This window comes from Gracilinanus agilis, chromosome 3 (genome assembly GCF_016433145.1).
Source record: "Gracilinanus agilis isolate LMUSP501 chromosome 3, AgileGrace, whole genome shotgun sequence".
Classification (NCBI taxonomy): domain Eukaryota; kingdom Metazoa; phylum Chordata; class Mammalia; order Didelphimorphia; family Didelphidae; genus Gracilinanus; species Gracilinanus agilis.
The window spans coordinates 172411601-172429996 of NC_058132.1; the positions used below are offsets into that span (position 1 = coordinate 172411601).

Here is an 18396-nt window from a genome sequence, read left to right on the forward strand (position 1 = left end):
TTTTGGATATTTTCCCATGGTTACATGTTTCATGTTCTTTCCCTCTCCCCAATGCTCCTTATATCCCCTTAGCCAATGCGTAATTCCACTGGGTTTTACATGTATCATTGATCAAGACCTAATTCCGTATTATTGATAGTTGGACTAGAGTTATCGTTCAGTGTCTACATCCCCAATAATATCCCCATCAGCCCATGTTTTCAAGCAATTGTTTTTCCTCTGTGTTTCTCCTCCCACAGTTCTTCCTCTGAATGTGACTAGTTTTCTTTCTCATAAGTCCCTCAGCCTTAGAGAGCTTGCATTCTAATGGGAATGTTAAAGTAGAATTTTTAACAAAAGAGTAAACTGAGACAGATCTCCCAGCAAGATAACATATTATTATTATTACTTATTATGCTATCTGTCAACAAATAGGTGAGTGGCTTGCATAATATACAAACAAAAAGGTACCAAAAAAGGAATATGGTTCAGTTCTCAACAGTAATCCTCAAATAACAATGTTTTAATTCATTTAATTTTAAAATGTAACAATACATATGAAGCCCATGAAACAGGAAAACCAACTAAACATTTGGGTAGAGTGTTACAAAAAAGTTGACTTTTAGTAAAAGAATGATTTTCTCTCCACCTCATAACACTTTCATTTCTACACTTTGATTGTTGTATTGGAAATGGTGGATGGGGCTTTCCAGTCATCTGAAAAAATGAGTGGGAGATTTTCATTCAGGTATGAATTAGACTATTTGACCTTCTCTCTTCAAGATTTGTTGATTTCAAAATTTATATTTCAGTCAAATACAATTCTTCTAAGATATGTGATAGGGTTGAGCAAAGATTGTCTCTTGGACTCACAGTGTCTACCATGTTGAAGTGGTGACAAAGTTGCTCTTTAACCAGGGGAAATGATATTTTACTGATTGTAGGTTGGAAGTTCATCTTGGAGCGGAAAGGACTAAATAAATATGAGCTGTCATTATTACATTTTTTATCTAAGATTGTTCTTTCATCTTGACCTTAAGGACTCAGGTTCAGAGCATATGGGCCAGTGAGGAAATTTGGGGACTGAATTTTCTAATCTTCTGTCACTAACTCACCTAGTGACCTGATCTAAGATAATTAATCTTCTGGCACCTCCATTTTCTCCTCAATAATAGTGGAACCAATCCACTGACCCCATCTCCTAGAGCTATGAGGAGTAGTAATGAATGGAAAGGGGCATTTTACAATTTTGGGGGGGTAAAGTTCAGGCCTGTGATTTCATTGGTGTGGAGAACCAATTGATACCTCCATCTTGCCACTAACTCACAGGTCTCAGAGCTACCCAACCTCTGAGCTGCAGTAGAACTATAATGATCATTTCCCCCATTGTTCAGGCCTATGATTTCATGAGTCTGTGGATTACCAGGTGAGGCTATTCCCTATATTAATGCAGATTATCAGCGAGGATACAACTCATAGCTCATATAGGTTTAAAGTTGGAAAGAACCTTAAGAGATCATCAAGTCCAATTCTCTCACTTTGCAAATGAAGAAACTGAGTTAGACATAGGTTTAGTTGCCTAGGGTTTCAGAGCTAATAAATGCCCGAAGTAGGATTTGAACACAAATATTTGTAAGTCCAAGTCCAGTGCTCTATGCACTATGTCACTGTAATTGCTTGTAGACTTGAGTTGGCTAGGAAAGTGAGAGGTTAAGTGATTTGTCCAAGATTTTATCAGAGATGGGATTTGAACCTATGTCTTTCAGACTACAAGGCTAATAAAATGAATGACAGCTAGCATTTATGCAGTTCTTACTTCATGCCAAGCAGGGTACTAAGCACTTTGCAAATATCATCTCATTTGATACTAGAGGCAGCTTGGTAACTCAGTGGAGAGTGCCAGGAGTGGAGTCAAGAAGACCTAATTTCAAATCTGGCCTTAGACACAGTAGCTGTGTGATCCTAGACAAGTCACTTAACCCTATTTGCTTTGGTTTCCTCATCTATAAATTGAACTGGAGAAGGCAATGGTGAACCACTCCAGTATCTTTGTCAAGAAAACCCCAAATGGACCCATGAGAAAGAACACTATCCACATCCAGAGAAAGAACTGTGGGAGCAGAAACACAGAAGAAAAACAGCTGTTCGATCACATGAGTTGATGGGGATATGATTGGGGATGTAGACTCTAAGTGATCACCCTAATGCAAATATCAATAATATGGAAATAGGTCTTGATCAATGACATGTAAAACCCAGTGGAATTGCACATGGGCTATGGGAGGGGGGAAGGAAGAAGGGGAGGGAAAGAGCATGAATTATGTAACCATGGAAAAATTTTCTTAATCAATAAAAAAAGAAAAAGGAAGAAAAAGAAAAACCCAAATGGAGTCATAAAGAGTTGGGCATGACTAAAAACAACTGAATAACAATAGCCCTGCGGAGTAGATGTTTTTATTGTCTTCAGTGAGGTAAGTTGAGGCAAACATAGGTTAAGTAACTTGCCCAGGGTCTAAGTGTCTGAACCGACATTCAAGTTCAGGTCGTCCTGTCTCTAAGCCTAATGCTCTAACCACTGCATCTCTGTCTACCATACCATGTGGCTTTTCTATTTGTGAAATATATAATGCAACTGTAAGATGGGAAATATGAAGCTAGAAGGGACCTCAGGGGATATTTAGTCCAATCATCTCATTTTACAAATAAAGAAATTAAGACTGAATATGGAAATATGTTTCGCATGATTGCACATGTATAATTTAGATCAAATTGCTTGCTGTTAGGGAGAGGGGAGGGGAAAGAGGAAGGGGAGAATTTAGAACTCAAAATGTTAGAAAATAAATGTTAAAAATTGTTGTTACACGTAACTGGAAAAAATTATATAAAAAAAGAAATTGAAGCTCCAGAAGTTGTGCCTTGCCTAAGATTGCTCACTAATTTAGTGTCCAACATGAGATTCGAATAATGGTTCCCTTGCTCTTTTCCTACTTTTCCACACTTTCTTTAAAGCTTCCCTGGACCTTTGTCATCTCATTCCCACTCCTAACTCATCTTCCATATCTATTTTAGCTCTTTTTCCATTGACTAGGAAGAAATGGGCCCGAGTCCCATCACATGCCAGAGCATCCATGCAGAGCTCTGCTGAATTTGTAGTGTGAAGCCTGTCACTGCTTATGGCCACTTGATCATCCTTGACAGGCAGTGTGGAGAAACCGAAAACCTTCATGACAACCAGAAGAGCAGGCAGCCTGCAGGGTCTCTGTTTATACACACACATATCTTTTATCCAAGTGCAAAATTCCAGTGACTCAAATTAGACAGCGACTTTCTATACTTAAAGATACAGGCATGACAGAGTAAGTTGTCTTTTGGTCTTGTTTTGATTTCTATCCCCACAAGTGCAGTGTGGGGCTATAATTTGGGGGCTGTAGTTTTGTTTTCTTCTTAAATCCCTTTTTCATATCCCTGTAACAGAGTTTAAAAGTTTCCCTACTGAAAATACAGCTTCTATGGAGAATCCTGAAGCTTTGTTAACAGCACCATGGTTTTACATGCCCATGATTCCTTTTTTTAAGTTTTAAATTTTACATTTTCAGTTTCAAATTCTCTCCTTCCTTCCACCCCTCCCCTACTCATTGATTGAGAAGGCAAGAAATAACCTGGATCATTTTTTGAACTAGAGGGCTGGACAATATTATTTCCTTCACCCATAGAAATGGTCAAGATCTATTTATCATCTCTGATAATCTGATAAGGACAGTGAGCCTATGCTAAAACCTGCATTGAGAGTAGGCAGAAGAATCATGAGCTCTTTGGGGACTGGAAGTAGCTTCAGAGGAGCTTCATTGGCACTAAGGAAGTCTTAGCTTTTCTGACAAGTCAGAATCGGGAAATGGCTGTTGCACATACCTATATGAATGAATGAAAATGCATTTATTTAGCACCATGTGCCAAGCAATATACCAAACACTGGGTATACAAATACAAAAGAGAACTAGTTTCTGCCTTCAAGGGGATTACATTCTAACAAGGAGAGTTAACACATTTAGGGGGTGGATCCAGGGAGGGATATTTTGGACTGAGAAGTCACAGGGATGGTGGGTACCTAGGATAATCTATTGACACACTTTTTCCAGATTTTTTTGCTTATAATTATGGTTTGATTATGATTCTCAGAGAAAGCGGAGGGGGTCATTATACTTTCCTAATGATTGGACTGAAAATAGCCCAGGGAGAGATGAAGACATATGGTCCCAGGGAATTCTGATTTAAAGTGGCTAAGCTTCTGGCTTCTAGACTTGATTTGGTTTGGATGGGAGAACTGTAGAAGCACTGGGGAGAAAACTACTGGAGGTGAACCATAGGGGGGGAAGTATCTCTGGAAGAGAAAATGATGGTTTTGGTGTTGAGGGGGAGTAATTGGAATTGGGAGGTGGATGGATAAAGGCAAAGGGAAGGAACTAGCTCTTACATGTTAGTTCTTGGGAGGCAGTGTGGTATAATGGAAAGAGCTCTAGTTTTGTAGTCAGAAAGACTGGGTTCAAATTATGTCCTTGAGGCTCATAACCTGTGTGACCTTGGACAAAACATTTAGCCTTGGTTTCACTGTCTCTAAACTAAGGGAGTTAGACTTGATGGCCCTTTCTAGCTCTAGCTCTATGATCTTAGGGTTTTAAAAAATTTTGTGAACCAGTCTCATTTGATAAAAATGCAATCAATTAATTGCTAATCTCTGAGTCTGGTCAGTCACCCAATCCATCTTTTTCCTGAGATGGTAGAGAGGGATTTGGTTACAAGCTGGAATGCTAAATACAATAAGAATTCACATGCTTGTGTGATATTCAAGAATCAAGAGAAGATTGTCTTATAAGACTATTTTTTAAGATACTCCCTTTGAATGGCAAAGACATTAATTACCACATTAACATTTATTGACAACTCTTATTCAGTTGTACTTTTGGTGCTGCTGTTCAGTGTTCTGGTCCACAGTAAATCATCAATACAAAAAAGTAGGATGGGCTGGAATGTAACTCACAACATCATTTACCTAGGGCTCAAAAAGGACCTTCAAGGCCATCTAGCCTTACCTCCTCATCTTACAGAGGAGGATCTGAAACCCAGGGAGGGTAGACCTCTTACCCAAGGTCACTAGGTTTAACAGAGGCTAAATTTGAATCCAAGTTCTCTGACTTCCAAGTACTTTTTTTTTTTTTTTTTTTACTGTACCCAAATGCCTCTTTATTGAAATGAGAAGGAGAGAATGATTGTCAGAGATAGTCAAAAGCTCTCTAGTCTGAAGCCTGGGAAAGAGAGATAAAGTGAAAAAGGAGTGAGATTTCCTTTACATTTATGATTAAAAAAACCTTTTACCTTTTTCTTTTACCTTGGATGCATATTGCCTTAGACTCCCAATCAATGAGCCTCTTAGAGAAAAAAAAATGGTTTATTAACAATTCATTCAGGATTTGTTTAGTGCTAGAATGGGGGTTTTTAGTATTGGGGAGCTCCCATATTTGAAATGGATTTGGCAAACATAAGGCCTGAGGAAAAGAGGCTCTCATTTCTACCTTTCATTTTATACTTTCAGAAGCTACTTGAAGCCCGAAGAAGCTTACTTAGTCAAGGTCACGTAGTCAAATCTAGGCTTCCTGACTTCACCTCCAGATTTCTTTCTACTTATACAATTTGGGTATGATGTAATCTTGTATCTCCCATTACTGTGTTAGCAGGTATCATCCATTTGGCTGGTTAGCTGTTATGTTATAAAACTGCTTCAGGGCCCTAAAGGAGTTGGACCAAGGATGCATGTTTGGCCAGAGGAAGGTCTGGAGAGGTGGTTTAAGAAAGGACTGGAGCATAGATAGCCCTTTGTTTCACAGATTAGGCCAGGGAGGTATGCCATAGTGGGTGCCTGGTGCCTTGGGCAGCCAAATTGTAGTAAAAGGGGAATGGCTTTAGAGTCAAATTTTACTGGTCTTATAATTCTGCCTTTGGGCAGGGCTTGGGGAATACTCAGCATAGTTGCTGGGTCTTTTATCCCATCCCATCAATTTGCACACATCACTTTGCAGGATACATGGTGTTGAGAGTAATATGGTCAAAACTCTTGGGGTTAATTATTTTAATTTCTACCCCTTAATAAGTGAATACTTGGTACTTTTGAATTCTTCTTCTATCTTATGACACCAGAGTCATTTTTAAAATTTTTTTTTTTTAACCCTTGTACTTCAGTGTATTGTCTCATAGGTGGAAGATTGGTAAGGGTGGGCAATGGGGGTCAAGTGACCTGCCCAGGGTCACCAGAGTCATTTTTAACACAAAAGGCTGGTTGATTATCTGATATATACTTTTCAAATACTGGGTAGATTATTTTGAATAGTTGTCCCAGTATAAGTAAAGGTTCTTAAATATGCAGTGCAAAGTAAAAAAAATATATAAACACATCTATGATGTATAAACGCACACATATTATATATCTACATATATCAAAATTTTCTCATACAAAGAACAAAAATAAGTTAGAGAAAATGAATGGATATACTACATCTGGGATTAATTGTAAATTGCTTTGTAACCCCTAGAGGTTCTTTAAATGTACTGAGAATACTGTTAGATGTTGATAGAATCAGAGAAATTTGGTGGGACTGGGCGTGGAATGGAAGAATATTTGATTTAAATCCAATAAGTTATAATACACAGACCATTAAAAATAAAGTCTTTATCTGATACTAATTCTGCGTATATTTACTTGCAAAGACTATGGCTTGGTAAAGTAGAAAGGAAAAAGGATGAAGGATCTGTTGAGACTAGCTACAAAGCCGCAGATGGAAGTTGTTGTGCGTGTCTAGAGCAGGGAGACTGCCAGTCTGTGTGTAACTGTGTTCCCCAAGTTCCCTCTTTAGCTTTGTTAAGATTCTGATCCAACCTAGAATGATGTGTGTCATTATGCAACAAGTCTCTTCCCCAGATATAAGATGCTTTAAAAGGGAACTTTCAAAATAGGCCACTGGGAAGAGAACATTCTCCTTTTCTTAAATTCAGTGTATTGACTTAATTTCTGATTCATTCCTAAGGCTTATTTAAAAAAAAAGTTTGTTAACTATATTTTGATTTTTGGAAGGCAGCATAGGACTGAGAAAAGAGTAACTATTGAGTTTGAGAGACCTGGGTTCAAATCTTGGCTTTATAATTTACTAACTGCGTGACTTTTGACAAGTCACCTAAAGCTCCCTGGGCTTTAGCTTTTTTTTTTCTCTATCTAATGAAGGTTTAGAATGATATAGTCTCTAACATACCTTCTAGTTCTAAAACTAAGATGCAATGATACTTTTTTCTACATTAGGAAAAAGTGTACATTCAGTTTTACTTTCTATTCTTTCTATATCACTTGGTGACTTCAGCATCTCCTGAATGTTCAACAATCATCTCTGAATATGATTCCCAGATCAATATGTTGAACCCTAGTCTCTCTCCAAAGTTCCAGTTCCAAACTTCTTGACTTGAGGTCACAGCAACACTTCCCTCCCCCACAAAACTCTAAACCCCAGAACGAGATGAAAATCAAATATACAAATTGTATCAAAATATAGTTTTCCATCTCCATTTTAGTGAAGTTCTGTGGCGAGACTTTGTTTCTTTCCAGTTAGCAGGTTAGAGAACATCTTGTTTGATCATTTCTCCTAATTCTTAGTGAATACGATATGTGTAAGGCTTCCAGAATTAGAAAGTTTATCAACAATCACTTTCTCCTCTCACTCAGGGAACCCATTTCTTGGACTTTCTGTGTCCCAATAATTTGCTTATTTTATTTCATGGCATTCAAGAATATGAGATGATATGGAAGGGATTGGAATAGCCTAGATTTGCAGAGAGCTGGAAAAGCCCTTAGTTTGTTGTTCAGTCGTTTTTCAGTCATTTCCGACTTTTCGTGATCCCATTTGTTGGCAAAGATACTGGAATGGTTTGCCATTTTCTTCTCTAGTTCATTTTACAGATGAAGGCAAACAGGCTTGTGTGATTTGCCCAGGGTTACACAGCTAGTAAGTGTCTGAGGCCAAATTTGCACTTTGGAAAATGAGTCTCCTGACCAGTCAGTCCTGGTGCAGTGGTGGACAGAGCACTGGGCTGCCCAGCTGCCAGTAGGGCCCTCATTCAGTACAACCCCCTTATTTTATAGAAGGGAAAACTGGGGCCTACAGAGGCTAAGTGACTTGTCCAAGTTTCCACAGGAAGTGACAGAACAAAGATTTCAATTCAGTTATTTGATGGCAGTGTCAGAATTCAAACCAGGGTCTTATGTCTGTAAATTCAGTGCTCTTCCTATTGGAAACCTTACATCGGGGCTAGGACCTACGTGTCTGTCCCCTTTGCTATTAAAATTCTTTGACCTACTTTATGTACTAATGAAAATAAGAGAGAATAATGAGTAACTTGTCCAATATTCAGTTTCCATGATTAAGTTTCAACCTATCTGAATCAGGCTTAAAATTCAGGTAAGGAATTTTGGGGCAACTCCTGAGAACATTCTAGATTTGGTAAACTATCCATCTCAGGACTTGACACACACATTTTCCGTTCCTTGTGCACTTTTTAAAAAACAGCCTTTTCTACAAGATCTCCATTACTTTTTCTTTGTCTAAACCTCTTTTCTTAATTTTCTTTCTTAAGGAACTCATTTAAAAACAGTTCACTACCTCAGCCCTTTGAGACCCTCATAGGATTATCTCTGGGTTTGTTAATGGGCCTATTTAACCACCCCCTCACAAACTAGTCTTGAGATGCCTGGAGAAACCATGGCAACCCATCTAGGAGGCCTGGGAATACTAAGGTTAAAGATCTTTTTGAGGAACCATAAGGATCCTTTACCCAGGAGAGACTTACAGAATATTTAAAAACAAAACTGATTAGGCAACTTCATGTTGGTTTTGCAGTCCTGCAGATGGCCATTTAAGATTGGAAATTGAGGGGTTGTCCTTCAAGTGGAGAATGACTGAACAAGTTTATGATTGTCATGGGATGTTATCGTGCTGTAGGAAATGATGAACAGGATGATTTTGAAAAACCTGGAAAGACTTATATGAAGTGATGCAAAATGAAGTGAGCAAAACCAGCTGCATTTGACTCTCTGCCCAGCGAAGGCAGTTTTGCATTAAGTGAGTCAAAGGATCACATAACTGTTCTGAAAGGGACTTCAAAGGTCAATCAAATTCATCTCTCCTCATTTTACAGTTAAGGAAACTGAAGCCCTGGAATGTTAAGTGACTTGCTAAAAGCTAAGCATCAAAAGTAATATTTGAACCCAAATCTCCTGAACCAGTGGACCTCTTTCCACTGTCCTGATAACTTTGTGTCTGCTATATTTGGATGCAGAAAGTACCCTAAGCATTTTGTAAATATTTTGAGGAGTGTTTGGGGCTTTTTTAGGGGGGTCAACTGTGAGTTCTTTGAGAGCAAAAACTATCTTTCTTAGTATTCCTCGGACTTAACATATTCAGTTCAGTTTTTTTCATTTGTGTTCAATTCTTAATGGCCCCATTTAGGTACTGGCAAAGATCCCAGAATGGTTTGCCATTTCCTTCTCCAGCTCATTTTCCAGATGAGGAAACCGAGGCAAACAGAGTTAAGTGATTTTCTCAGGGTCAGACAGATAGGAAGTATCTGAGACCAGATTTGAACTCAGGTGTTCCTGACTCCAGGCTCAGGACTCCATCTACTGAATCACCTAACTGTTCCTGCTTAACATGTAGATGGCACTTAATAAACGTTTATTGACTATTTGGGGCTCCCCATGCCTCCCAGTCTGTATTGCAGTCAATTCCACTGCTGAAGCTTTGACCTGCTCCTTAGATAGTCTGGTGGCACTCTTCTTCCCACTTCCTCTTCCCTCCATACACGTGCTTGACTTAAAAGTGATCACCCAATTGACTTTAGATTAACTGCAGCTCAGAACTTCTGAGTGCAAGAGATTCACCAGCTTCAGCCTCCCCTAGGAAAAGGGGTTACAGATATGCACCGTTACACCAGACTGAATTTTGTAAGTGTAGAAGTGAATTCCTACACTTACATCTATTCATTAGACCTCTTCTCACTTCCCTCTCCAAATTTTCCTTCACATAAATAAACAGGAATCACTTAACGAGCCTGATTCCATAGCTGTCCCAGTACAATGTAGTTATCCCCAAGAATGCATCCTTTTCCAACATCTTTTTTAACAACTTAGTATACTGTGCATCAGAGAAATCCAAGTCAAAACTTAGTAAATGAAGTATAAGGAGGAATCTGAAAAAAAGTTGTCCCTAGTGTTCATTTGGATACCTACTCCTTATGAGTAATCCTGTTTTAGGCAGTGAATTTTAATGGCCTCAAATATTTAGATCTTTGGATTCCATTACTCAACAACAAAACAAGAATAATGTTTTTTTTTTAATTTCAATTTTATTTTTTTCAATGAACAAAAAAATATTTTTCTCTCCTTCCTGCCTCCCTCCTCCTCATTGAAAGACAAATGTAACAAATGGACCAAAATATATATCTTATTCTTTATCTTGTATCGTCCTCTGGTTGGTTATTGCCTCGGTCAAAGTTCTCAAGTCTTTCAAAGTTGTTTTTTTTTACATTATTGTTATTATATAAACTATATAAATCTACTCACTTTACTATGCATCAGTTCCTCTAAATCTTCCATGGTTTTCCTAAAACCATCCTGTTCATCTTTTCTTATAGCATTTTAATAGTATTTCATTGCAATTATATACCACAACTTATTCATCCATTCCCCAATTGATAGACATCCTTTGAGAAGTTAAAAGGCTCGCCCAAGGTGTCATGGGTAGTAAATGTTAGAAGCAATATCTAAACTCACTAAATACCATACTCTTTGTTCTGTACTATGCTGCCTCTCCAGTGAATCCCAACTCTTGCTCCATGCTTTTTGGATAATGGTGACAGAAAGAAAAACATACAGGAAAGGACAGGTAGAGCATAGGGTCACATCTTTAAACCTGAAAGGGACAGCAGAAGCCATCTAATCCAATCCTTGCATTTAGAAGAAAGTGATGCCCATAGAGAAGAGACTTCCCCAGATAATACAGGTAATAAATGGTGGAGCCAGAATGACATTGCCCACGTGGCCTTGAGCAAATCCCTTCTCTTCCTCACTTTCCCCATCCATAAAATGAAGAGATTGGTCTTCAGTGAAGGGCAAACTTTTTAAAGAGGGACCCAAAGGAAAGGAAATGCTCATGTGTCAGTCTGTTTCTAAGGCAACTCTTTGGAAGTTTCATTGTATTGTATCCTACTCATTGTATTCGTCAGATTAGGAATAATGTGGTGTGGCCAGATGGAACATTTCAGGGGTCCACATCTTGTCCCAGGGCCAGATCCAGGCCATAGTTTGCCCATCACTGCCTTAAGCAATTCCCTAATCACTACACCCCCCACATCCAGATGTAATGGAATAGTTTGCCCATCACTAGTCTATATAATTTCTGTGCCTTCCAAATCTTAATCAGTGATCCTAAGAAACTGAGTAGAAAGAAAATAAGAAAGAAGAATTGCAAAATCAAGATGCACATTATTCTTTTCTTTCCCTTCTTTGTATACTTCTTGTTATCGATGCTGTCCTTTAATTTTCTACACCTCATTTAGTGATACTGAGCACCAGAACCTTTGTTCTGGCAATGGGTCCTGACCCCTACTATTAGGGCCATTGGTCCATCTTTCCTGCCCCAATTTCTGCCCCTTGGCCTCTTCTATGGTAAGACTTTTTGGAGTTTCTTTCAACCTAATTGTGTTTTGAACAACATTAATATTTATTCCTTCAGTCCTAAAGGTGTTTCCAATACAGCTGACTAGTCTATTTGACAGATTTAGAAATTAGCATGAAAAAAACCTGTGTTTGTTGAATTCTGCTGCCCAATCTTCCTATTCTGCTTCTTTATTTCAAGACCCAAGTTTAAATTCTGCCCGAGACCCTGAATATAACCCTGGACAAGCCACTTAAATCTTAGCAACTCTCAGCCTCGGTTTACTCATCTGCGTAATGAGAGGATTGGACTGGATGACCTCCAAAGAAGGTCTCTCCCAACTCTAAATCTGCCATCCTATGATCTATAATAACTAAACCTCTCCAGCCAGGGACCTGGCCACGGGGTGCACATTATGGGACTCTGTGTGAGTGACAGCACGAGCTGGTGCCTGCACCGTCATGCTGGCATTTGAAATTTGGGCATTGATGGAGACCACAAAGTAACAGCAGTTTGGATCCATTTTCATCCCCGCTTAAAAAAAAATACTGATCATTCCTTTAGAAAGGTCTAAGGCCCTGGAGAAGCCGTCTGCCGTGGGTTGGCTCTCGGGTTGCATCAGAATGAGCATAGGGAGTAAAGCCTATCTTATTACCTACCAAGCATTCCAGGGATTTAGTCACCCTTTGATAAGGCTGGCAGCAGCAGCCTCTGAAGATCTGGACTCCTCTGACCCAGAGTGCTTAGGAACAACTCATCAGAAACCACATCTTGTCAGGGGCCAAAGCTCTGATGAAAGGCTCAGTAATTAATGCCCACTTGAGAACAGCAGGGTTACAACCTGGCCTCTCCTGACTCACCAGCTGTTAGTTCTGAAACTGGGGGAGGGAGAACCAGAGCTATGCGAGAGCTAAGTCATGTCCTTGCAAACTCCACTAAAGGCATCGTGGCAAGACGCTCGAGACGTGTCGGAGGAGTGCAAGGCTGTCTACTCCATACCCCTGCCAGAGGCATGACTCTGTCAGTCAACAAGTTATTTATTAAGCCCTTTTTATGTGGCAAGGACTGTGCTAGAAACTGAGGAACAAGTACAAAGAAGTTCAAAGAATGAGACAGTCCCTACTCCCAAGGAACTTACAACCTAATAGAGGAGATAAGTACACATAAAAATAGATATACTATAAACGTTTAGTTAATAAATATACATAAAAACAAAGTCATTTGGGAAGCAAGGCTCTAGCAGTTGGGGGATTTCAGGAGATGGTGTTGCTACAACAGCAGCAGCTCTCAAACTTTTTGGTCTCTGGACCCTCTTATTCTCTTAAAAATTATTGAGGTTCCCCCAATGTGGGGGGTTATCTATTTTAGTTTGCTATATTAGACATTTTAATCTTCCTAGTATTATTATGAAAAATTATTGAGATTCCCTCAATGTGGGGAGTATCTATTTTAGTTTACTATATTAGACATTTAAAATGATATTATTATAAAAAAATTATTGAGGTTCTCCCAATGTGGGGGGTATCTATTTTAGTTTACTATGTTAGACATTTTTAAATTCCTAGTATTATGAAAAATTATTGAGGTTCCCCCAGTTGTAGGGGGTATCTATTTTAGTTTACTGTATTAGACATTTAAAAATTCCTGGTTTTATTATGAAAATAATTTTGAGGGGCAGCTAAGTGGCTTGGTGGGGACAGAAGGTCCTAGGTTCCAATTTGGCCTGAGATACTTCCTAGCTGTGTGACCCCAGGCAAATCACTTAACTTCAGTTTCCTAGCCCTTACCTCTCTTCTGCCTTGGAACAGATACTTGGTAATGGTTTCTAAAGGTAAGGTTTTTAAAAAGAGAAAAGAAAAGAAAATAGTTTTGATCCCTTTCTTTCTCAGAAGCACGTAGAGAAGACTCAGTCCCTTATCCCTGAAGAGAGGTTGGATTCCCTTGTCAGGCTTTGCCAACTTCATTTAAAAGATCTTAGAATCTCAGTGGTTGAAAAGACCTCCAAGGACACCTGTATTGAAGGCATGTCTTTTCTGCAGTATCTCAGAGAAGTGATCATTTAGTCACAACCTAAAGACCTCTAGGGAAGAGGAATTCATTACCTAAGGGCAGGTCAGTCCATTTTTGGACAGGTCCAATGCCAGGAAGTTCTTCCTTGCCAGTTCCTTTATTTTGCAACTTCTCTGGGGCCAATAAGTACAAGTCCAGTCCCTATCCTACATGGTAGCATTGCGAATGCCTTCAGATAGCTATTATGGCATCCTCCTCCTTTTCTTCAAAGGGCTGGAGGAGATACCATGATCACATGAAGCAAAAATGTAAATGCAAAAGAGTAGACAGAAAATCCTAATGGGAACTTAGAAGAAACATCTGAAATAGCGATGGGATATTTTGTACATACACTGCACTTTATTAAAGTAGTGAATAAGACTACTTGTTTGTATTGATGCTCAATCTTAAAGTTTTAATGCATTGAAAAACTAACATATTTGGGGAATTAAAAAAAAGAGTCTCTGAGAAATAAAATTAGATTTGTAGTAAACGGAGCCCAAGTTCAAATTCTGACTCACACACTTACTGGCTCACTTTACCTCAGTGAGTCCAGTATTCTCATCTGGAAAATGGGAATAATTATAGCTTTTATACCTCACAGAGTTATTTTGAGTATCAATTGAAGAAATATATAGAAAGTGTTTTGAAAAACCCTAAAGGACTGTGAAAATGTGAGCTGCTCTTATAACCATTATCATTAATTTATTACAATCATCATCCAGAGGCATCTCTCAATGGGACATCATTAGAGTAGTAGTAATACCTAACCAAAAAGGAGCCTTTATTACAATCCCTCCTCTTGAGTTTGAGCTGTAATTTTGACATTTCTTCTGCAAGCCTCACCCATTTCTGTGGTCCTTTCATGCCAGGCTGGGCACCGTCCTCCATTTACTTGAAAAAGAACTTTCTGCTCAGCTGGGCACAAAGCTAGCTGGGCTGAAATGCCAAAGATTCATTGACAGGAATGCTAGCTTGGTGAAGTCTGGATGCACTCCAAAGACTTGACAAGGCCACTGGGCACCTGTCCAGAGTTGATGCTGGATATAGAGGTTTGATTCAGTTTTGCATAGATTGATACTAAAGCCTCTGGGTTAGCTACAGTTGGCCTTTGTGGCACCCAGTGCATGCATTGGCCCAACAGGCTTTGGACTGGGAACCAGAAGTAGGAGGGAAATTGCCACTGAAAAAGTGGAAGAAAAAAGTAAACAGTTATTTCACTAGAGTTGGATAGGCTCATAGGAGGAGCACCATTCCAAGGTAAGATCTAAATATCTCTGATTTTTGTTTTTAATTATCATTAGGTAGTATGGCTACTATTTAGCTTTACATATCTGTTATTTCACTAGGAACAGCAGTAATAATCATAGCTAGTATTGAATTAGTGCGACTAAATTTGCAAAGTGCTTTACATAGATTATCCCATATGTGGACCTCACAACATCCCACAAAGTAGACATTATAGGTGTTATTATCTTCATTTCACAGATAAGGAAACAAATTCAGAGATGAAGTGGCTTCTTCATGGCCACACAGTGAGTAGAGGTGGAATTCAAACCCAGAAAGTCTTCCGATGTCCAAATTTAACACTCACCCTATCCTATCTTCCATGCCACACTGCCTTCTATAATTTCATCAGTGCAGGTGCTTCTTCCACAACTTCAGACCAAACATAATAGATAGTCTTTCAGACTTGATGTGGCCAAAAAGTTTTAGCAGCCTCTGGTCAACCAGTTTCTGGGACCTTGATTAGGTTGTGCTTCAGAGAGTAGTTCATCACTGGGACTTTTATTTGCCAGACTGCCAGAGTTGATGCTGCACTGGTATACTCTTGGAGAGCCCAGCATCACCTCTATACTACAAAATAAGGTCCTGGAATAAATCTTTTGTGGACTTCTGGCTAACACAGAACCCAAGAGCTGTTCCCTCTCAATTTCATCCTGACAATATTGTCTTCCTTCCTTCCTTCCTTCCTTCCTTCCTTCCTTCCTTCCTTCCTTCCTTCCTTCCTTCCTTCCTTCCTTCTTTCTTCCTTCCTTCCAACTAATGGTTATTATCAGTGCCAAGGCAGAAGAACAGTAAGGACTAGGCATTTGGGGTTAAATTATTTGCCCAGTCACTCAGCTAGGAAGTGTCTGAGTCCAGATTTGAATCCAGGACCTCCCATCTCCAAGCCTGGAAACTCTATCCACTGAGCCAACTACCTGCCTCTAGTTCATTGTTTTTCTAAGAAATTAATGTCACAAGTCGAATGTTTGTGGATATACTTCTAGTTTGGAAATGGTGAAAAATGCATATAGTTTTATATGTGGGTATATATGTGTGAATAACAGAAATAGATTTTATAATTTTTANCTGTATTTATTTACTTATTCTTCCATTTATTTATTTATTTTTATAGATATGGTCTGTTTCCTTAAAGTGATTATAAGCTTTTTCAAAGCTAAAGGGAGAGGAAGAACTTTTATATCCCCAACTCCTTAACTAGTGTAATACACAAATGACCTGTGATTTTATTAGGGTGAAAAGTCCCTCCACTGTAGGCAGTTTGCCTGCATTTACAGTTCATAGTCTTGGAGTGCCAACTGAGTCTCAGAGAAGTTAAATGACTCACCTATGGTCGCATCGCACACTACTTGGTTGTTCCCCTTGCCTGGAATATACCACTTCTCCCTTTCATCGTTTATAATTCATAGTTTCCTTCAGGGCTTACCTTGGACATCATCTTCCATGGAAGACCTTCCCTAATTGCCACAACTGCTAGTGATTCCCCCTTAAATTGTTCTGTATGCATGTATTTCTTTGGTATAATATACTTATAGTATTCATGCCTCCCCTTATAGAATGGAATTCTTATTATACTCTCCCCTTGTAGGACGTGGACGCCTTGAGGGAAGGGAATGTTTCACTTTTGTCTTTGAACTCCCAGAGTGTAGCACCTTCCCCAGGCATAAGTTGTTGTTGCTATTTAGGCACTTTTCAAATGTCTCTAACTCTTCATGACCCATATGGGGTTTTCTTGGCAAAGACACAACAGTGGTTTGCCATTTCCTTCCCCAGCTCATTTGACAGATAAGGAAACTGAGGCAAACAGGGTTTTATGACACATTCAGGGTCACACAACTAGTAACTGTCAGAGGCCAAATTTGAACTCAGGAAGATGAGTCTCCCTGACTCCAAGCCCAGTGCTGTTTCTTCTGTGCTGCCTAGCTGCCCCAACCCGGCATATAGTAGGTACCTAATGAATGCTAAGAGATTGATTATACAAGCAAAAGATTAAAAAAAAAATAAAAGTCAACAGGTTTTTTTTTGTAAACTGTTCATCTCTAAAACCCATAGAATCATAACATGAAATTAATCCTGCATTAACAATAGTTTTGCAGCAATGATAATAACTATAATAATAGTTAGCATTTATGTAATGCTTTATGGTTGGCAAAGTGCTGTATACAGAGGTTAACTTGTTTGATTCTCAGAAAAACCCTGTAAGGTGAGAACTACTATTATCCTGATTTTACAGATGAGGAAACTGACACCCAGAGAGATTAAGTGACTTGACAGAGGTCACACAACTCATAAGCATCTGAGTTCAGATTTAAATTCATTTTTTAATTCATTTTTTAAATTTCTAAATTTTTTTATTTTATTTTTTACCAATTATATGGAATAACAAATGTCCAAAGTTTTCTGAAGTTAAATGATCCAAATTGTCTCCCTTCCTTCTTCCTTGCCCCCTCCCAGAGCTGACAAGCACTTTCAGATTGGGTTATGCAAGTTTAAATTCATATCTTTCTGACTTCAGTCCTTCATTCCCTTCAGTATACTAACTTAGCTGTGTTGCTCCTTCACATGCAGACCACCAATATTAACCAAGAAGAAGGATGGGTAATTCAACCTTCTGCTGTTTCTCATATCTTTTTTTTTTTTTAATACCTGGGCAAAAGCAAGGCAATCAGGGGGCCCCAGTCAGTGCCTGATTTCTTATGGTAGACAATTTTGTTCTTGCCTCCATTCCAGACAAAGAGTACTTGAAGGAAAAGGAGAAGTTAGAGATGGAGTTAGCTGCAGCCCGTACTGCTAGTGAGGATCAGCGAAGGCATATTGAGATCCTGGACCAGGCTCTGAACAACGCCCAAGGCAAGGTCGTCAAACTGGAAGAAGAGGTGAGATCTTCCACCACTCCATTGAGCGGGGAGTGGGGGGAGGGGGGGAGGGAAGGCTGCTGGGATAGGCTGAGCCAAGAGAACCTTCAGCTTGGCTGTCTTGGTCTAGCCAGTTCAGCTCCAATCCTTAATTGGTGCCAATTTTGGAGTTGTTCCACGGGGAGAGGGAATGGGGAATGGGGAAACCTCCCAAATAAAAATAATACAAATTGAGTTTATATAGCCTCAAGCCAGAGAAACTGTAAAAAAAGCATCTGGGATTGCAGGCATTGACACAAGAACCAAGAAGTTGTTGAGTATCCAGCTGGAAATGAGCATGAGGCCAGGAAATCATCAGGATTTGCAAAGAAAAAACAGCCTTGGAATAAATTTGGAAAATATGCAATTGCTGTGTCTTTTGGACCTCAGTCTCATTCAAATTACACAGACTAAGGCAAATGTCTTAAAAAGAAAAGAGTTGG

At 39.1% G+C, this 18396-nt stretch overlaps 1 protein-coding gene across 1 annotated transcript in view; it reads left to right on the forward strand.

Moving 5' to 3' along the window:
• Nucleotides 1-18396, forward strand: part of AMOTL1 (angiomotin like 1) — a 108671-nt gene that overhangs the window by 55916 nt on the left and 34359 nt on the right. Inside the window, exon 5 of the mRNA XM_044668378.1 lies at nucleotides 17790-17935. Within this exon, the coding sequence (XP_044524313.1) occupies nucleotides 17790-17935 (146 nt within the window). The remainder of the gene's footprint in view (nucleotides 1-17789; nucleotides 17936-18396) is intronic.